This window comes from Magnolia sinica, chromosome 13 (genome assembly GCF_029962835.1).
Source record: "Magnolia sinica isolate HGM2019 chromosome 13, MsV1, whole genome shotgun sequence".
Classification (NCBI taxonomy): domain Eukaryota; kingdom Viridiplantae; phylum Streptophyta; class Magnoliopsida; order Magnoliales; family Magnoliaceae; genus Magnolia; species Magnolia sinica.
Genome location: NC_080585.1, coordinates 8833091 through 8855245, shown reverse-complemented (window position 1 = coordinate 8855245; position 22155 = coordinate 8833091). Strand labels below are relative to the sequence as shown.

At 36.9% G+C, this 22155-nt stretch overlaps 1 protein-coding gene and 2 long non-coding RNA genes across 5 annotated transcripts; all 3 read left to right on the top strand.

The window, feature by feature from the left end:
- Nucleotides 1-7829: 7829 nt before the first annotated feature.
- Nucleotides 7830-11582, top strand: LOC131222699 (uncharacterized). Of its 3 annotated transcripts, XM_058217864.1 has the most exons (5): nucleotides 9891-10196; nucleotides 10466-10517; nucleotides 10702-10742; nucleotides 10896-11168; nucleotides 11310-11582. In XM_058217864.1, exons 1-4 carry the CDS (start codon nucleotides 10011-10013, stop codon nucleotides 11064-11066), a joined length of 450 nt encoding a protein of 149 aa, XP_058073847.1. In that variant the 5' UTR covers nucleotides 9891-10010; the 3' UTR covers nucleotides 11067-11168; nucleotides 11310-11582. The 3 variants fall into 3 exon arrangements, 1 of the variants encoding a protein (XP_058073847.1); XR_009160159.1 differs by lacking the exons at nucleotides 10702-10742; nucleotides 10896-11168; nucleotides 11310-11582 and adding an exon at nucleotides 7830-8054 and having other exon boundaries at nucleotides 9639-9986; nucleotides 10138-10695; XR_009160160.1 differs by lacking the exons at nucleotides 10702-10742; nucleotides 10896-11168; nucleotides 11310-11582 and adding an exon at nucleotides 7830-8054 and having other exon boundaries at nucleotides 9639-10196; nucleotides 10267-10695.
- Nucleotides 11583-14186: 2604 nt separating this feature from the next.
- On the top strand, nucleotides 14187-14880 carry LOC131222702 (uncharacterized). The gene is made up of 2 exons (XR_009160162.1): nucleotides 14187-14272; nucleotides 14652-14880. It is a non-coding gene; the product is annotated as an uncharacterized LOC131222702 (long non-coding RNA).
- A 1427-nt stretch (nucleotides 14881-16307) lies between these two features.
- On the top strand, nucleotides 16308-18530 carry LOC131222700 (uncharacterized). The gene is made up of 3 exons (XR_009160161.1): nucleotides 16308-16423; nucleotides 16651-17836; nucleotides 18197-18530. It is a non-coding gene; the product is annotated as an uncharacterized LOC131222700 (long non-coding RNA).
- The last annotated feature ends 3625 nt before the right edge of the window (nucleotides 18531-22155 follow it).

The window sequence follows — 22155 nt, the reverse complement described above, 5'->3', positions numbered from 1 at the left end:
AATGCTATGGGACCCACCGTGAATGCATGTAGTTTATCAACTCTGTTCATCCATTTTAACAGATAATTTTAGGTCTTTATCCCAAAATGAAACATATCAAAAGCTCAAGTGTACCACACCACCAAAAACACTGTTACTTGAACATCTACCGTTGAAAACTTCTTGGGGGCCATAGAAGTTTTAGATCAAGATAATATTTGTGTTTTCACTTCATCTATGTATGTGTGATCTTATAAACAGATTGGATGACAACTAAACATCACTGGAGGCCTTGTAAAGGTTTCAACGGTGGAAATCAATGCTTCCACTGTTTCTTGTGGTATGGTCCACTTGAGCTTTGGATATGCTTCAATTTTGGCCTTAACCCCTAAAATGATCTTAAAAAAAGGATGGATGGAGTGGATAAACCACACACATTCATGTTGGGCTCAACAAAGTTTACTCAGTACATAATAGCGTACAACTGGACACTAATCTTGCTACTAATGTGATGTCACACGTTCTGTGGGCCCTACCATGATGCATGTATTGTATCCACACCGTCTATCCATTTGGAGAGATAATTTTAGGTCATGAGCCAAAGCATGCAGATTCAAAATTCAAGTGGACCCGCCACAGAAAATATTGGAGATTGAACGCCTACCATTAAAAGTTTCTTTGGGCCATAGAAGTTTTCGATCAAGCTAATATCTATGATTTCCCTTATTCCATGTCTGTATTAACTTATAAACGGGTTGGATCTCAAATAAACATCGTGGTGGCCCTTAAGAAGGTATCAATGGTGGTGGGGTCCACTTGAACTTTAGATCTGCCCCATCAATCAAATGTACCATTCCATGGTGGACCACAGTCTTAAAAATAAAGTTAATCCATGACTTGGGTGGGCCACGCCACATACTATAGTTGAGATGGGTTTACCACGACTTAAAACATTCATAATCATATATTGGGCCCACTTAGATGTGATTCATAGATCCAACCCATTCATTATGTGTCCCACTTGGATGAGGGGTGCGACCAAGTTTCAGTCACATCCAAAACTCATGTGGGCCCACCAAGTGCTTTTATATCTTTTATTATGTCTTCACATAGTTTTTGATGCTATGGCCCACCTGAGTTTCATATACGGCTGATTTTTGAGATATCCCATAACCTAAAGGGGACACATCAAATGCACGGTGTTGATGTTCTATACACATCATGATGGGGCCTACACAGCTCGACCTCACGGGATGTTCACATGAAATCGACCTTAAATACCAATATACCATTTCCCTATTTAGGTAACTCTTTTGTAGGTGTTACACTTCCTGTGTAGGGCCCACCTTGATGTTTGTATTGCCTCATTAGTCAGATGCACCATTCCATGGTGGGCCACAGGCTTAAAAAGAAAGTCAATACATTACTTGGGTGGGCCACACCACATACTATAGTTAAGAGGGATTTCCCATGCCTTAAAACATTCATAATCATATATTGGGTCCACCTAGATGTGATTCACAGATCCAGCCCATTCAGTATGTGTGTCCCACTTGGATAAGGCATTATACCAAATTTCAGCCGCATCCAAAACTAATGTGGGTCCCACCAAGTGCTTTTATATCTTTTATTATGTTTTCTCATAGTTTTAGATGCTATGGCCAATCTGAGTTTCGTATACAGCTGATTTTTGAGATATCCCATAACCTAAAGGGGACACATCAAATGCAAAGTGTTGATGTTCTACACACATCAAATGAAACTTCTTAATTTATTTCAAAATACAAAATATCAATTTCTATATAAAGATCTCAATTTTTTTCAAACTTGTTAATTTTATTCAAACTTCTCAATTTTTTTTAAAAATATATATATTTTTAATTCAAACTTCGATTTAACTAGTCACTGCCACGATCGGGCTTCGGATGAGAAATACAATGGGCAGGCAAGATTGATCAACAATATAATGGACCGTATCTTGCGATCCAATAGTCATATTTGAGTGAAATATGATTTAAACATCTGAAGTTATATTTACTCTTTAATCTGGACTAGTCAGATTGTCCAAAATCAGTCTAGATTTAGAAAAATTGATCATGCCCATTTAAAAATGTTTTGGATGGATCTAATTCGTTTCAGGTCATATTGAGCTTATTTATGTTCTCTATCCTAATTAGCACGTTCCGAACATATCTGACCATTCAGATCAACCTTAGGATGGCCTGATCATAGAATTTGATCAATCTCATCATTATAAGTTATTTTTGCAATTACAATTCATTATACTTGGGCTATCATTTTCTCACAAGTGTATCTTTGTGTGTATAAACGGTTAGAGGTTCAATTAGTGGATGTCCCTAGTAATTTAGTAAAAAATCTTCTTTTTTTTCAGAGATAAATCTCAATTTCCTTTTAAAAATCTTAATTTTTTTTAATGTCCATTTTTTTAATCTTAATTATTTTTCATAACTTTTAACAAAATCTCATTTTCATTATTAAACTTTTCATTTTTTTTTTCAAAATACAAATTCTGAATTTTTATTTTCAAAATCTCAATTTTTCCCGAAATCTTTTTTTTTTTTTGGTGTCAAACTTCACAATTTATTAACTTCGCAAATTTTATTTTCAAAATCTCACTTTTCTTAATTTTTTTTTCAAAATCTATATTTTTATTAAATCACTATTTTTTTTTCTTTTCAAAATCTCAATTTTTCTCAAACATAATTGTTATATATATATTTTTCTAATTTAAATTTCACAACGATTTTTTTTTTTAAATCATAAATGTTTTTAAACTTCTCAATTTTCTTTTTCATGTGATATTGCAAAGCATTTAAATATTAGTTTTAAAGAAGAAAAAAGTGATAATAATTTTGCACTCGATTGATATAAAAACAAAACAAAACAAAAAAAAAAAAAATCATTGCATTTAATCAATTGATACAAAAATAATCTTAAATACAAATAAATACAATAAAGCCATTGAAATTCTATTAAAAAAATAGATCTTAAACTACAATAAAACACAATTTTCCATCATATGCTAAAAAGGAAAAAAAAACGTGGTGGGGGTAAAAGTCAATTTACGGCGGGCTATGAACCGTCGCAAAAGCAACTGAAACCCGTTGTGAAGAGCAATAGTTTGCGACGGACCAAATTAAATATCGTTTTAGCGACGGACTTTGGGCCGTCGCTAAATCCCACCACTTGGCTATTTTTCGATCTGGTGGAATAGGAAACCGCGCTAAGAAACCGCGCTAATTTCCATAAAAAATTGCGCGGGACGGACATTTTCCATTAACGACGGACTATGTCCGTCGTTAAACTAAGCATTTTTCGTACAAGTCCATCTAGCATCAAATAATGTGGTGCGATCCTCTGATTCTTTAATCAGTTATAGTGCTCAGACTCCTCAAATATTAAATAATTAAATATCTACAATCATTACAAACCAAATAATTTAATCAACCATTTCATATATGTTTGGCCCATCTTTCAGTGATCTAGATCTTTCATCAAGTGGGTCCTGGGATGACAATTGACCAAAAATCTTCTCCATTAGACAATATGGCCATCTGATGAGTGGACTTTGTAGTTGCATATAGACTGTTAGCGATCCATTTTCATGCCAATTAATGGATAACAAGGATCCGTCATGCATGGTGGGGGTGACCAAATGAACAGTGTGGATAAGTGGTAGGTCAGCCTCTTACAGGGTGCTGCGAAAACAGAATCACCAATAACTAGGTCGAAACACTATTTATTCAAATAACATTCATATAAAGGCTGCAAGTTGGTATTTATTTGAACCTTGACATCATAACAAGACATTGGATGGCAAAAAGAAGCTAGTGACAGTTTGTTTAAGAGCAAGAAAACCAACTTCTATTCCCTTTCACATGTTATGATTTCTTAACTTCTCATTAGAAATTGATTTTCTAGTTAAGAACTAGTTCGGATATTAAACATGACTAATGCTTATTTATGATCTTTGGACTTCATGAGAAGTATGTATGTGTTGTACCATATTTCTGAATGTTTTAAACTAACCAATGAGGAAAGGACACGTGTCATTGCAAGAGAAATGTATAGCATGCGAAAGATTTTTAGAGATGTTTTGGAGTGCTTTTCATTGAAGTACAACTAGCGTTGAGTTGAATGATACATGTTATCTGATGACAAGGCATGAGCGAGAAGTCCAGAAAGCGGAAATCGATCGAGTGGAAAAGGATGATTAGAGGGGCATGAAGAGACAAAAGGATCTGGAAGACCGACCTAACAACAGTTCAACTGCCATAACCGTTGAAATAAATAAGAGAAACGCCTGAAGAGAATTTGCAACAAAGATCTATAAATAGCAAGAAGTTTATTAAAGTAAATTATTTCTTAAAAATCCAACAAACCAATGACATTTATCTTTCCTTATCATAGCTTAGCTCTAAGAGCAACGATAATCTAGTAGCAGTAATCCTTCACTATAATCCAAGTATATGCTCATACGCTGGATTGTTCACATCATCAATACAAGTAGTTCTTTCGAAAAGGCCTATTGTAGTTGCTCTCTGTGACTGATAGTGAGTATTCCTTTTTATATGATTGCACTTGTATATTAAAGTCCTATCGTACAGAAGGCAAGTTGCAACACAGCTTCGGATGAAGAACCCCACCCTCCAAATGGAAAATATGGATGACGTGTTTTTGAAGGTCCAGATCTTTATACTCCTTTACAAACTCAGTGGAAATACAATTCTTGATTCGATAAATGCCATCTTCCCTATCATGGGTGTTGAGAATATGTGGAAGCAAATTTCGAATTCAGATCACATGAGATTAAGTAAATGTAAACAAAGCAATCATAAGCACACAAATTTTACATGGAAAAACCCTTACCGGAAAAAACCACGGCACAAAGCAAAAGTACGAGTGATGGAATCACTTACAATGCTTAGAAAACCCTCGTTATCACCTACCGAAATCCTAAAAATGATTAGCCATTGATTAACATACCCTAATTCCATAATTAAACCCATATATATTGTGCCACACCCGGAATTGCGATTAGGGTAAGTAGAATGGAAATTTTAGAGCCTGGCATCAAGGGTTTTGAAGGAAAAGTTAGGGTAATTCCTACTGTAAGTTGTTCTATCTCTTGTAACCTTCCTTTTAGTATAGTGGATTGACCATTGTTTTGTGCTGTTGTTTTTTCCCGCAAGGATTTTTCACATAAAATCTTGTGTATTCTTTGTGTACTTGGATTTTCCATTCTCTATTGCATCTTTGATCCAATCTAAGGTTGCTTCCATGTCCAACATGCTCAAGCCATTGCAATTGCACTTGCTCAAAGGAAAATGTTTTCAGCTAGTGTGAATCCACCGGCAATGTTTGGCCTATATTGCTTCTACAGTGAGGTGTTATTGCAAATTACATATTTACAAATTCTGTAAAATAATAAAGAAATTGAAAAGTTAAGGACATGTTGAAGCACATGTGACTACGTTGTCCTTAAAGAGTTATTCTTCCATTCTCAAAGTGATTGAGAATGCTGATAGGTTGCAGGAAAATAGTTTCTAAGATATGACGAGTTCGTATGTGGTTTTGCGTTCAACAAACATGAAGAGCCATTAATGGAACTTTGTGTACACAAATTTCTTCTGGCAGATAAATAATATAAAATCCCAGATCTAAGGGAAAATTAGAAAAATTGTTGCTAGTTTAGACCAATGCTGATGCAGGGATGAAAGTGATGAGGTCGAGCACCGTCTCCCTCAAGAGGATAAATTTTCCGAATCCACGGAACTTCTTTGGACTCCTCACAGACGCTTCTCGAATCCACGAGAAAGAAAGCAAGCAAAATAGAAAATAAGTTCTATAAAATTCGAAATTGATTCATGAATGAAATAAATGATTTCACAACCCTTTAAATAGGGATACCAAGAAATGGGAGAGAAATCAGAAGAAAACTACAACCAAAACTCCTAGAATTCGCAACTTTCAATAAATAGTAAACTTACTATTTATAGACGATCGTGATGTCTACTAGTGCATAAGGTTTTCAGCTAAAAATAATAAGTGTCCTATTTGGCTTCACCAAGCCGTTCTCCTAATTTTTCTAAGCTCCTTTTGCGTTGGGTGCAACTCCTAAAGCCCAATGGATGAAGAGTTATAATCAAACTAAAACTTACTATTTATAGTAAAAATGGAATTAAAATAAGGAAACGACCATTGATCCAGGGGTATTTTGCAAATCCAACTTGCATAACCCAGCTATGCTGGGTTGGTTGGCTAAAGTAGCTTGTTCTACCCCAAAATCATATATTTTACGCCCGATAACTCATTCTGGATTGTGAGATACGCCCAATCTATGATCCGACGGTCCAAATCACTTCTGTCGTCGACTGGGCCTTTTCTGATCCATCTTGGCCATGAAACTGTCCGCAACCCGCTCTACATCAACTATTTTGGTCTATTTTTTGAGGACTGCCGGCTAAGGTTCGTATTGAACCTTACTAGCTTGATCTTGCTCTTCTTGTTGGGTCGATAGGGACGCAGGGATGAACATGATGAGGTCGATCACCGTCTTCCTCAAGGATAATTACTTCAAATCCACGGAGCTTCTCTGGACTCCACACAGAGATTTCTTGAATCTACAAGAAAAAAAAATAAGAAAATAGAAATAATATTCATGAAAATTCATAAATTGATTGATAGATGAAATAAACGGGTCTACAACCCTTTAAATAGGGATACCAAGCCTTGGAAGAAGTTCCAAAATTAAACTACAGCTAAAACTTCCTAAAATTCATAACTTACTATAAATAGCAAATTTACTATTCATGTTGGACACCCAACGGATGAAGAGTTACAATCAAAACAAAACTTACTAATGGTTGACTAAAGTAGCTTGTCCTATCCCAAAACCATATATGATATGTGGCGCCCGAGACCATGCCCGTGCATGCATGCAGGTGTTCCACTGCGTAGAACACACAAGTCTGCGTATTCCATGGATCTACCAAGCAAATAATAAGGTCTCTATACCCCCGTATATAAACATATTATTTTCTTCTCTCCTTTCCTATACAGAACTATTCCAAAAAAAAAAAAAAAACACAGTTTTTGAAACAAACTTTTTAATACACACACATATTTTCTATTTAAAATATTTTTTAAATCAATATTTTCGCAACATGAGGCCCATCATATCAACGGTCTAGATTACCATACCATAGGTATGCAATCTTGCACCGCAATCATATGAATGGATGCATCAGGACATTGTTTATCCACGGTGGCAATGGATATCTGATTGCAATGAATGATTCGTATCAATTATACTAAAAAAGGTGGATAATTGATATCGACCATCTCCCATGTTAGACCCACCTTTGATTGCAAGGCCGACTCAAATCACTTTGATCAGTTGATCCTGACCATCCAATTAGTTGTTGAATAACTAATTTTTCAAGAAATAGTTTTAAATCATTTTTATCCATGCGAGTGTGGTCTAGCCAATAAATTGCAAACTACTCATTTTGAAACCATCCCCATGCATCACTACAAGAAATACTAGTATTAGGGGCGTTTTTATCACAGGCGGCCTCAACAAATGCCACTGTAGATGGAAATCAGGGGCGTTTTTACGTGGCCGGCCGTGTAAGATGAATCCACCGCCGCACCTTCCAAATAATAATAAAAAACCTTAAATATATTTTACCCCAAATCACATGCTCGAACTTCAAAATCGCGCTTCTTCTCCCGCGCGCCCGAACTCCAAAATCGCGCTTCTTCTCCCGCGTGGCTCCTCTCCAAAACCCTTCTCCCCTCTTTCTATTCCTTGCTTGTAGCACTCCCTTTCTCATCTCTCCCTCTCATCTCCTGCGCTTCTCCCATCTTTGATTTGGAACTTTCCATCTCCCATCTCCAAATCTCATTCTCTCTCTTATTTCTCTTCCTTTCTTCTCATTCTCAGGGTTCTTAGATCAAATCTACAGCTACAGATCGAGTAGGCCCGGTAACCTATGGACGTGGTCATCAACGGTGAAGAGAAAAGAAGAAATCTGAGAAGGCACTTGAAGGTACTCTCTCTTTCTCTCTATTTTCCTCTTTTGATGGCCAGAAATTGTGCAGCGTCCATGGCAGCAGCAGCCATGTCCGCCGCTGTCCATGGCCCCCTATATGTTTGAAGAAATGCTCAACCATGATTGGTAAATAAATAGGCCCTCAAACCCAAAGCAAATATGCTGGCTAGACCTGGGGCACCCTCTTTCGATTAACTATTTAGTACTGTCAATCAATCGTATCACCTTCCCTTTAGGTTTCGTAACATTGATTTGCAATAGGGATGTAGATCATACAAAGCTTTTCTTGCAGAAGCCTTTGTTTGTGGACGTCTATAAATCACCCATATTCAATCATCGGTTTGTCCCTCTGTAGATTTATTGTCTTATATTCAAAGAGGTCTATTGGCCGCTCATCATGTGGGTGATCAATGGCATGTGCAAACATATTGTGGCTTTGCTTTCAGCCTTTCTCCAGCAGCCGGGCGCAGTGCCATTATCTTTTGATTTTCTGCTCCCCTGTTTTTTTTTTTTTTTTGGCTGATTTTGTCTTTTTTCATATGATAGGAGTGGCCTGCTGTTTAGCTAGGCCCTCCTGAATCGTCATATTGTATACTTGTCCATATCAATATACAGTTGGTTAAAAAAAAAAGGTTTTTTTTAAAAAAAAAGACAAAATCATACTTAACATAATTATACACAGGTATTCCATAGAAAAACTATGTATGCTTTCTTTAACTAAATAATGATGTGCTTGTCATCTATCTGTATATTATCTTAGAGCCCTGACAGGGTTAATTATTGTAGGAACTTGGTTACTAGTCCCAATACACGCAAGTGTGGCAACATGTATGAGTTTGGGGCATTCATCAAGTGGACCCCTCCATGCAGCCAAAAATAAGGTTGATGAGGCCTCTAGTGGGTCTCATGTAGAAAAAAGATGGATGATTAAAGGCCGGGGAACATTAGACATTCCATCTTCCGAAACCAACACTTTGGATATTATTTGACATACAATAATCTCTATATGCCTATTATGGATCTGTAGAATGGATGAATAGGATCATCAAGCTTCATTATGATTAGGGATTTTGTAGGAATCGGTAAATATAAATTTTTTTCCCTCTCTTCTTTTCTATCATAAATATGTAAAACAAGCCCTAAAAGGAAAATGCTATTTTTCTTATACTCCATCTTCCTTGTAAGAAGACAGCCACAATATAAACTTTTTACTTTTTCCATAGTATAAGCTTTTTACTTTTTGGTTAGTTGTTTGTTAATTTGTACTTTGCATGCTTACACTACTATAACAGAAACTAGCAAACTGATGTAGAACATGGCACAGATACATTCCTAGCATGGTTGGACCAAAAGAAGGTGGACCGTAAATTGATCATAATTTAATCTCTTCTCCTTATAAATGATTTTTCTGACTCCTGCAAAACAGCGAGCTTGCAACTGATGCTGCACCCATGGGCTCAGTTATTTCCTGAAATCAGCCAACATCTTTCCTCTAAAAAAATATTATTTTGCTTTTAACCATTTCATCGTGTCATAATTGTTATTGTTTTTCTTGTTAACACCATGCAATTTTACTTCTAGCTCATGTAGATTTTGTTCAAATCCGGCCCTATGACTAACTCATTTATTTTGTGCTGTTATCATCTTGGATTGCTGCTATTAAGGCAATGCATGATGTTATTTATCTTCGCCATCATCTAGAGAAGGCAAGTTCAGTCCCTTCACCTTTTGGTCCATTGTATGAACTCATTGTAATAGATATTTGGTTCCTAGAGAGTCAAGATTTCAGAAACTGTGGAAGCCCCGCTCTATATTAGGTAATTGTGCCCTGTTTCAATGGAAAAAATGCAACCAATTCAGAAACTGTGGAAGCCCCACTCTATATTAGGTGGAAAGCAGAAAGTCCATCAAACTGGCTTCAAATGACAAGTGAGCTCATCTATCAAAACAGAAATGAGCATGTTGCAATCACTTAATAATGTCTCCCTTGCAGGTTCCATTCTTGTTTCGACTTTGGCATCACCATTTACATTAGCCGTGCATTTGCTAAATTTGCCAAAGCTTTATTATCTTTTTGCAGGTTGGTTCTTTAGATCCTGGCAAACTCATAAAAATACTCAAATCATCAATACCCAGTCTGTAAGTCCATTCAACTGTGATGTTTCTCCCTCCAGGATTCACCAAATTGTGACATTCACATTTTCTGTAGTGTGCTATTTCAGTTCTTAGAAAGACATTGAAAACTAAGATAACTCTGAAATGGGCATTAGTACTGGTTAAGTGACTCAAACCCAAGACTGGTGAATGCAATTGCAATAGCTTGGCTATTGTGTTCAGTGAATTGGTTTTCTCTTTAGGTAGACTTTTGCACTAATAACTTCATATATGTTTTTTTGTATCCTTATCAGATTTTACAAGTTTTAAAGAACTGTCTAACTTTTAAGTGGGAGCAGAAAATCAGTTGAGTTTGTTGTCCTGATGTACTTTAAAGAGAAAAAGAAAAAAAAAAGAAAAAGAAAAGGTTGGACTGTCAAAAAGAAATGGGTCATCTGATGTGTATCGTAATCTGCCTGTAGTACCGGATTTATGTCGATCTTTATTGAATAATAATAATAATAATAATCTATTTTTCCATCATGAGCAGGGATTTTGATATCTACATTTGACATGAAGGATGAATCCAAGGTCCCTCTCATTCCAAAAGCATGGTTGATTATTTCTGTAGTTCCCTTTACTCTGTTCTTCTTTTGGCATGGTCACATCCACATAATCCATGCCCATGTTGTGAAAAATACTCCTACTCAATAATTTTTGATTGACTGTTTTATGAACCTGCAGGAAGTGATTTGGCAAGGTGAGATTGTTGGAGTAGATGCGGCGTTGGATACATTCAAAGCTGAAAAGGCATTTCCTATGTGCAAACTCACACGTTTGTTGCGTGATTCATTGGGTGGGAGGACTAAGACATGTATAATTGGTGGGCTTGTCCTGTTCATTTGGTGGACTTAAAAATAGGCATGTGTTTGACTTGCAGGCCAAAGATTAGATCAAGTTGGGACCATGGGGGCCAGGTTCGTACAGGACCTGTCTCTATGGGAACTGCACCAAAATGTATGAATTTAGTTTTCCTTTTAAAAAAAAAAAAATATTTTCTTGGTGATTTTTATTTTCTCAGTTCTCATTTATTGGATATGTTCATTTGAATCCTTTTCTTACGTATATAAGTGTATATGTTCCATGTTTATGGTGGAGATTGTTGGAGACTAGCAAGCCTTGATCTCTAAGGAGACTCGTGGGGCTTCCAACCTTTTCTCGACAAACCTTCTTTTACTACTGTAAAATTCATGCTACTTGGTTAGAGCTGAAGACTTTTTTTTTTTTTTTTTTTTGTGATCGATGATTGCATCATATTGCATTTGCACCATCAGGTTTGTTCATTCAGAACTTGTACTATGCTGATCAGCTACTGGAATGATCTCTTTTTGATTATTTTTGCCATTGTCATATTTCCAAGTTTTAAGTCCTTGACTTAATTTCATATGATCAGATGTTGGTAGTGGGAGAAATGCTAATACTGGAAAGGATAATGGGTTCAATCAAAGCACTGACAGAGGCCTTACATCCACCTCTTCACCAGTTTTGCAGGACATAGAAAACAAGGCAACCATTCCAACCATGAGGTAAACTTCATTTATAGATTTTTCTGATCATGGGACCGCCAGCCTTTGAGGATTTTCAGCCTTTGAATTTGAGGACTTTTAGGGAAAATTACAACAGATCAACCTATGCTCCTCTCACTATCTTTTTTTCCCCTAAAGGAGGTGCTCGAGTCCAAAGGCTGGAATTGTCCAATCAGGGCTCACCTGATTATCAATTCAGATGAACTACACCTTACAAGCGTGTGCAAATAATGAGTTGTTAATGTGCTATGCAAAAAGAAAAACAAATCCTCTGTGTAATATAGTTTCGGTTTAAACTAGTGAATATCTGATTGTTGTGTCATTTAATGTTTATTAAGCCACTGAAATTCGATTGTTGAATGTTGTCATATTGCTTTGTGTTTGTTGATGTTGTTCAAGGCGCTAATTTCCAGCATCTTTATGGGATGGAAAAACAAAGACACAAGGCCTTTAAAACAACAAATATTGATGGTGATTAACAGGCTTCCATTCTTTGCTGTTAGGAATGGTGACAATTCTTGGTCACTAGAGACCAGTTCTGGGGATCTAGTAAATGCTCTTCTTGGTACGTGGAAAATAAACTCTTTATTCAATGGTTCTATTCAAATATTTTTCTTCTCAGATTTTCATGATTACCTTAACCTTATTGTTACTTCAAAACATTTCTCACTTCTTTTGTAAAAATGTAAAAATAGTTAGAGGATTTCATTCTGAATAAATTCAGGCTAAGTTTTGTCTCTGCTGAATCTGATCTACATAATACTATTCAAATTGAGATAGGTTGGTCAGCTGAAAGCTGAATAAAATGGCTATCAGGTGCAACATATTCAAAAATTAACAAATATACTGCTGCTTTTTTGTTTTGTTTTGTTTTGTTTTGTATTTGTAGAAATTTTAGTGACAGGCCAAATGTATGGTAACAAATGTAGGCTATGGTGTGTGTACACTTTTTCGTAGTTGCATGTGCAATGCTTGAAGGTTGAATGTTGCAAGCACACTTGCAGGCTTTTAAATTTTTATAAGCTGACACTAAACCAGACTGGGAAACCATCACTCACAGCGATGGGAGCTTAAATTTTTATAAGCTGATCTAAGAGTTCCATCTTAATCATTATGATTAACTTCTTTCTTCGACAATTTTAGATGGATTTTTATTTTTTTTCCATCAGCTGCACATGGTATTCTTCCATCTGTGTTAACCAACTTTAGACAAATTTATTTGTTTTTTTTTTACAAGAGAATGCTAATGGAGATATTTAACTGTTACATATTCAGCACTACCGACACTGCTGGAACAAGATTGCAGTGCTTGATAATCAAAGTAATAAACTCAAGAAGCTAGTACTTACAAAGTATTAATAGATCAAACACTGTAGTTTGGCTTCAGAAAACAAGCTCAAAACAAGAGAAATCTGCCTTATTTATGAAAGTGGGGATCATTGCTCTTCTATTCCAAATCCTTAACACATATTCCTTCTTTCTCATTTTCCTTGTTTTCATTGTTTGTTGCTTATATCATGCCTTTGAGCCCCTCCTTGGAAACGGAACTATGTGTCCCTTGACAAGGAGCAGTTTGGTCATGGAGGTCTTAATCTTTCAATATGATGCAGCCCTTATGCAAATCCACTTATGGAAATGCCATACCTGTAATTTTGAAACAAAAAATATCTCATGAGTTCCTTTCCAGTAACTCCTGCAATTATCATTATCATCATCTAAGCCTTACCCCAAGTAATTGGGATCAGCTACATGAATCTTGTTCCACCATTCCATTCAAGGGCTAGTCCTTCAGTTAGACTGTAGATCATCAAGACTTTTCTTGCTACCTCCATCCACCTCCTTTTGAGCCTTCCTCTTGCCCTTTTAGAGCCTTCAACTTGTACCAACTCACCCATCCTAACCTGCATGGTTCTTGGTCTCTGTTGTAATAAAGCTCATGTGCCGGCATGGCATGATAGATCCGATCGAGATCCAAACAAATGTACAGCTCTGAAAATCTTGGCTGAAGTTCTCTAACACATCCACCTATTTCCAATCTTGGCATAGGCCCCAATATATCTTGCAGCCTATGTATTGAGTGGACCAGATTTATTTTTTGGGAAAACATGTACAGGGTTGGACCAACCTTATGGAAGGATTGGATTTTGCATCCATGTGCCATGTTGGCACATTTGTGGCATGTACATGAGCTTTATTGCACATGCGTATTTGCTTAGCAAAGCTCTTCAATTGTTAGTCTAATAATTTGGAAATAACCAAATCTTAATTCCCTCATCATTCATGACCTGAGCTCCAAATGACAGCAATATTCCTTTCAACGTTGCTGCCATGTGACTGATGGCTACTTTCCAACTGTGAATGCTAGGAAACATCACAATTTTAGAAATTTACTTTAAACATAAAAAGTACTGTTAATTGATATGTGAGACTGCATTGGTTTTCAGGGAAGAGAGAAAAGAGCATGCTATCTAATCTTGAAAAGCGTGTGCAGATAAGATAGCTGCTACAGAGGAGTCGCTGAAAAAGAAGAAGCAGGTCATTAGCTACCCTTATTTAATAGTTATTTCGATTTCATAAGATGAAATACCAAGTCCGTAGCCCATGAAATGGTTGTGGGATTGTGAAGCGAAAAGGCTGATATATCCCTATCTTTTGACAAATAGTAAAAATACATGCTTTGAATATCTGTGAAATCAAACACTTTAGCAACATATCTTTTAATTATCGAAAGATAATTTGCTTAAATATCTCTACTTTCTGGAGAAGGGTTAGCATCTTATAATTGATGATAGTTTGTCAGTTTGTAGTCCTTGAGAATTGACATGTATGGCCATCTCCCCCCCTCTCAAATTGCAGCTTATCCATTTCTCAGTTATTTCTTCCTTTTCTCAAATTGTGCTTGAATATTTCACAGGTTTGAGATGAAGCTGAAAAATACATATGATCAGCTACATTTCAGCAGGTTTGCATACTTACTGCCATCAATCCCTTTTTTTTTTTTTTAAATGCCAGATGGATGTTTAAGTATTTATATGTGTACATATATGTACATATAAGGTTGGATCTTTCAAGCTAGATAGTTGTAATCTTCCCGGCTTTTTGTTGTAGTTTAAGCTGCATCTGTTTCTGCTAAATAGTTCTTTTTTCTTTTTTCTTTTTCCTTTTGGATCTTTCAAGTAATTTGAATAGGCATGATAAATAAATGCATTGTAAATCAAATAAAACAAGTATTCTAGGTTCCACCTGGTCATAATGTGCTGGTTGGGTGGGACCCAGACTTGGATGGAGGGTTGATATTAAGCATCCCATCATTGAACTTTGAACTTTTGCCAGCCCAAAAAAGCAAGGAGAAGGTGATGATGATGGAACCCAAGTTGTGTGTATCCCCTGTTATATGATGCCCATGTAACCCAAAGCGCTATAGAACTGATTTTAAGTATCATCTGAAACCAGTATGTATCGCCTGATGGAACTAGTTTCATCCATTGTATTGGCCTGATAGAGGGAGATATGACCCGATTTTAGTGGTGACAATATGGTACATTGAAACTGATTTTTAAACCTTGCATACATTTTTTTCTTAATTAGACCCAATATAAATGGTTAATGTGTTTGAAATCTATTGTCATTAGTGCTCACAACTAAGAAAGAAACTAAATGAATGAACATCTCATCTAATAGAAGTTGTGTGCTGTGTAATTGCATCTTTGTATCTATTTAAAAGCTACATTGTGTGAAAGTTTCTGGATTTTCTCTGTATTTCTCGAAGTTCAGCACAATAGATAACCTGATCTGATTGAACTCATTCTTGCATAAACATTCTCCCCATTACTTTGCTTTTGCTGTTTGTCATGACAGATGAAATATTTTGTGTTTAATTTGCTCAACTGTTCTGAATTTTGGGTGCATTGAGGACCGGTGTAGATGTGAATGACTGAGAAATTGCATTGGTGACGTGCTGAAGGATGGACTTGCAACTTTACACGTTCCCTATGCATATGGATTTGCAATTATCTTGCTCACTTCATGGTTAATGACACTTCTCATCTTGTTGAGAAATGAAAAATATACAATGTTTGGACTTCTTTTTTTTAAAAAACTAAATCTGATATTGTACTGATTGGAGATCAATGCGTGTCCTTTCTTACCTTGCCTTGGTTTGACATGCCCCCTGGCATGGATGAGTTGAATGGTAGCTAGCTATGTACTTTCTTTATTTCATTGGAAGAGGGTTGTAGTTGGCCCGCTTCATGAGCTAAACCATGGGCAGTATGAACATACCCGTTGCAATTGTGTTTCCCTAACTGTAGTTTAGGAAATTATCATTGACTTAGCAGGCCATTGTTTTGAAACACAATCTAAATACTACACAATAAAATGGCCTAGGATCATAAAGAAATAATGATCTTACTCATTAGTCTGGTTTGTCTAAAAAGCACTGCAGATTTGAACACCAAAAGATATTTTTGAGAGGAATGTTACAAGTCTTTGTGAGATGTTCATTACTGCAGATTTGAACACCAAAAGATAATTTTGAGAGGAATTTTCTTAATGCGATTCGAACAGTTCATTTGCAGCAACTCCAATCGGCCCTGTTGTTTTCCTTGTGATCACATTCGGGAACTCGGCAGTGATTATAAGCTTGTGGCCATGCCATGTCGTTTGGACATACTCCTGCATTGCAAAGTAATAATTTCAGATAAGTTTTGATTTTTTGATTTTATTTATTTTTTTTCTTTCAAATTTATTTGGCTATTTTGGGTTGGAAAATGGTAAGGCAGGTTTTTGAATTTGGACAGAATGAAGAAGTTTGGTGTAATGCTGAAGTTTTCATACTAAATCACTAAATCAAGTATATAGTTTTCATACTATAGCTCTGGTTGCTAGTCTCTGATAATATTTACCAATGGCAGGGTTGTTCTCATGCTGATGGTTAGGTGTTCTTTTGGCCCTCATATAGTGACACTTGCTGCCAACAAGAGAGGAAGACAATGACTAAAACAAGTAGCTGTGTTCCAACCTAGGATGTAACCTGAACTTCCCACCACAGCTAAACTGTATGGGGAAATCTGTCGGTGGTGACCCTTGTGGGGAGGATTAGAAGGGAATATCATGCTCTGGAACTTCAGTTCAATCCATGTATTGTAACTATTACTTTCTTTTTTAATCCAAGGAGCCATTTGGACAGCACACTCTCCTCTTTGTAAGTACCTTCTTTCTAAACAGATCCACTAATATGTTAGTCTATAAGAATATTAAGGATAAAGATAATGAACCTGCAGTGTTGAAGTTTACCAATCTCTTGTTCATCTCATTCTTTACCAAACTTGTAAGTTTGTTCTTGATGAATCCTGGCTTGTGCCCTACCAGGGATCTTACATTAATTTATGTGCCAAATAAATGTCCTATGCTAGTATTTGCCATATCCATGTATCAATTTCACATGTAACTTTTAACATTTCATGTGTTAGTGGTACCCCTGCAACTCAGTTTAATGGTACTTACTGGTTGCCTTCAATATAGGTCAATGATACAGTTGGAACACTGGCTGGAAGTAGATACTGCAATAATGATGTTGTTGTTGCTGTAATCTTGGGTACCAGAACAAATGCTGCATATGTAGAGCGTGCACATGCAATTCCTAAGTGGCACGGTCTTCTACCTAGATCAGGAGAGATGGTGAGCTTTCTTATTGTGGCTATTGTTTTCTTTCTTTTGGATTGTTTATTATTCTTGTTTTGAGGAATAAAAGAGAGAACTCAATAATAATAAAAAAATGCCCATAGGCCTGAAAATACAAAAAAAAAAAAACAGGAATTCTAGAGAAAAATGCATCACGGCATGTAAGATGAATGTGAACCACAAGCTATTTTGTTTCCCTGTTTCATAAATTTGTGCCCTAACTAATGTAATCACTTTATAAGCGTAACAAAAATGGATGTTCTGACAGCACCTTTCTGATCATATGTTCTATCGGGTGAGTTCACTCTCCGTGCTTTTCTCAATGGACGCTTAGATCTTTCTCAAGCTGAAAATGTTGAAAAACTCATTTCAGCTAAATCTATTGCTGCTGCAGATGCTGCATTGGCAGGGATCTAGGTATCTGCTTGATCTCGTAACCCAGATCTGGTGTGCTATATTTTGGTTGGAAGAAGTTGAGCTTCGTACTCTGATCTCACTCATGAAATTTGTTTTTGGGAGACTTTTTTTACTAGCCAACTAACCGATATCTTCTCCCTGACAACCATTTCTGTTCTGCTTTTTGATCTTTTGCTTATGTAATTCTCAGTAGAGAATCTGATGAGCAGACTTTGTATCATATTCTATGATAGGGTGGGTTTTCTACTTTAGTCAAATCATTGAGAACACAGTGCGTCGAGTTGCTTGTAGAAAAATAGCTTCTTGTGGTTTTTAGTTATATTGATGACCAATGTGTAATAAAGAAACACATTCATGCAGGTTATGGGGCATATCTGCTATCACATTCTAGCAACCGGTTTGAATGGTTACATGGCAACTGTAACCAACCTGAAAAATCTGTCTCATGTAGTTTTTCTATTTGTATTTTGATTTTAAGAAGTTCTTATCATGGTCGTAATTGCCATTTTTATTTATACTTTAGGTATATCAACATGATGATAATAACATGGAAAACATGGGAATTCATGGATTGTTGGCTACATTGAAGGCTTTTGGGTAAGTAGTTTCAGACCTTTTTTGTACTGTTTTCTTGCTCATCTAAGAAAAATGAGGGCTGGTTGTAAATGATGTACAGGTTGTGTTTGAATAATAATTTAAGACATTTCTCTTATATTGTAAATAATTTATCCACGTTTTTACAGATTTTACCGGCGTTTGTTACAAAATTAAATGTAGTTCTCATAGCTTTTAGCGGCGTTTTTACTACATTAGCGGCGCTTGTTTTTACCGGCGTTCTCAGAATTTTTAGCAGCGCTTCGTACAGCGCTTTACACTTTTTAGCGGCAGTCACAGAATCGCCGGTAAAGAATTAATACCAGCGGCCATCATAAACGCCGGTAAATTTAATAGCCAGCGGCACGTGTCCGACCGCCGGTAAATATTATTCCGGCGGTTTTTGGACTTTTAGGGGGCGGTTTTGGCCGCTGGTAAAGGATTTTTTTTTGCCCTTTGTGATGCTTACGAGTGCTGTGTTGTGTGTTGTGCAAAGACATTAGAGCATTTTAGATCAGGCTAATTTTTGTGTCCTCCCTTAATCCTTGTGAGTCACACCTGATGAATGGCTTTGATGAAAGATACCAACATGGTGGCCCCACATAAAACTTTTAACTTAAATTAATTCGCTATTTTAAACCAACTAGACACTTAACCAATTCCATTTGCATCGGGACTATTGTGGCAACTTGCCTACCTTATATGTGGCATATTTCTGCTATACATAATGCAAGTAGTATTTGGCCAATTTTACCTCTACAAGTAGTCATGTGAAGAGATATATCTTTATTTATTTTACCTCTATGAGTAGTCATGTAAAGATATATATCTTGATTATTATTATTCATGTGAAATTGAATTGGTCTCAACCGGTCTGAATTGGGGTAACACGAGTGGGTGAGTTGTGTAAGACTCTTATCAAGTGGGCCACACATGATCATCGGTTTAAATCTAACTGTTGGATTATTCAAATTGAGCTATTCAGTGGGCTCCATTACAATCGCGATCATTGTAAATAGGTTTAGGGCGGGAAGTTTGAACCGTGGTCCCTATAGACATTTATTAAGTTGGATATGAAAACTTATGGTGTGAAGACCCTATAGGTAGGGGAGAAGTGTGATGGGTAAGCTTTTAGCCTTGTTTCCTATAAATATATGTCTCGATCCCCTCATCAACACAAAAGAGAGAAAACCCTAGTCTAATTGAAGGTTCGCCTAAGGGTGTGAGGTGCGGAAGATCAAAATTTCAGTCAGTAATATCGAGGCATCAAGAATGTCTTCCCAATAAAGTAGGCCTTAATATTATTGTGTTGAATATCTATTATTGATGCATAGACGATTCATCAACTCCACAATATAGGTTTAACAGTTTGTAGTTTTAACTAGATTAGGTTCAACTGAGTCTGACTCAAGTCAAATTAGTTGAGTCAGACTTGGACTTGAGTCAGACTTGTCCAAGTTTTAAAACCATGGTGGAATAACTTGTTATTTGTGCTGGGTTTCCGCTCTACCGGCACTTGTGTGATGAATTGCTGGATTTTTCACATGTGCGCCAAGTTGGCATATGCCCATATTGGGTACTATCCAATAAACAACCCAGATCTCTAACATTTGCTCTGTCGTCATAGGGGCGCTTCATTTAATCAACGATCCTTTTCAAATTTACCTGGGACTTGAGGAGCTGTTTAGGTTGGATCTGTGAAGAATATTCGAAGATCGTTTTAGCTAGAGACGGATGGTCCTGTCAGGGCTTCTTAGGCCCAGCGCAATGTATGTTTTTTTAAAAATAAAAAATAAAAAATGTACGCCATTTATATATTTTGACAAATCATTTTAAGTGATGAGACCAAAAAATAAGCAGATCGAATGCCCAAGTGGACCACACCACAGGAAAAAAGTGAGGACTGAATGCCTACCGAACCTCTAGAAGGCCATAGAAGTTTTGGATCAAGCTGATGTTTATGTTTTCCGTTCATTCATGTCTACGTGACTTTATGACTAGGTTAAGTTGGAAGGCTGTATGGCAAATAAACACCACAATGAGCCTGGGAGGGTTTCAATGGTAGGAGTCATTGTCAGCCCTGCTTCTTGTGGTGTAGTCCACTCGAGCCTTCCATCTTCCCCTTTTTAGCTTATTCTCTAAAATGATCTTTCAATGGATGGACGCATAGGATAAAACACATAGATCACGGTGGGCCCCACAGAGCTCCTGATAGGACCTTCTGTCTCTAACTAGGTACTGGTGGGGGTAGCACCAATCCGTGCCTTACCCGTGGGTTGCGTTTGGTCACACATGGGCACGGATTTGGTACTACTAACTAGGGAAGTTCCTGTCAATGGAGATGTGGGGCTATCCTGATGAGTTTTTTTTTTTTTATCCGCCGCGCTGTCTGTTTATTTTTATAGGTTATTTTAGAGCATGAGCTCAAAAGGTACGTAGATGGAAGGCTCAAGTTGACAAGAAAAAGTGGAGATTGAATTCCTATAGTTGAAAAGTTCCTAAGGCCTGCTGTGATGTTTATTTTCAATCCAACCTGTTCATAAGATTACAAAGACTCGATAAGGGAAAACACAGAGATCAACTTGATCCAAAATTTCTATCCCCAAGAAGTTTTCAATGGTGGAGCTTTCAATCCCCACTGCATCCTGTGGTGTGGTCCACTTGAATATTCAATATTCCTTCTTTTTGAGCTCATATCATAAAATGATATTTCAAATTAGATGGACAGAGTGGATAAAATATATAAATCATGATGGCCCCACAGAACCCCTGACAGGACCCTCCCTCTCTAGCAAGGTCATGGTGGGAGTAGTACCCCCATCCGCGCCCAATTTCATGATATTTCATGATTAATCAGTCTAATCTGATGAAAATTCATCATATTTCACTAAGTTTAGTGCAACCAAACGCACTCTGAATTTCTAACATAGCAATATATAGCACACGTATAGGCGTTCCAGACTGTTTATCAATGCGACCTACAACAGAGGATTTATAACAGAAATCAAAACAGTAGGATGTCCTAGCCATTGGTTGCAGCATTTTATCCCATGGCTTGGATTTCACCGATTCCTGCGATTGGGAGTCTATGATCAATAAATCGTGGGGTATGTTAATAGGAACCAATAGATGGATGGTCCTGATCTCACACACGTGTACTGTCCACAAACATATTCTACTAGATAACATCGATGCCACTGGCACCCCCGTGGACCTGATCTAGGCAATTTGGATTAACAGACGCCCGAAAATCAGGGTGATCCAACCATCACGTGGGCCTCACAGAAAATTATAGGCTATGGCCCATCCCTTGGGGTGACGGACAACATCATGAACGGTGATGCATGAGATTACAGAATCAGCATGTATGAATGAGAATCCTCACTTGGAAAAGAAATTTCTATTTCTGATTCACACTCTAAGAAGGATTCAAAATTACCTACGCGTATTCCTGGTGGGAACTCCACCATTCACAATCAATATGGATACTTCCACCAGCCATTCCTAGAATTGGACCCGCAGAAACTCTGGTATCCAATTTAATAACCCGTTTTGATGCAACCTATGTTAAAGTATCTTGATATACATTGATATTTTTGAAAGTGGCTGTTTGACACGATATTAAAGCAGAAAGTTCAGAATAAAATATCCAGTATTTAAATTTTAGGAGCAACAAATATGCATGTCTGCTTGTTCAGCAAACCTTCCTTTCTTCCACCGCACAA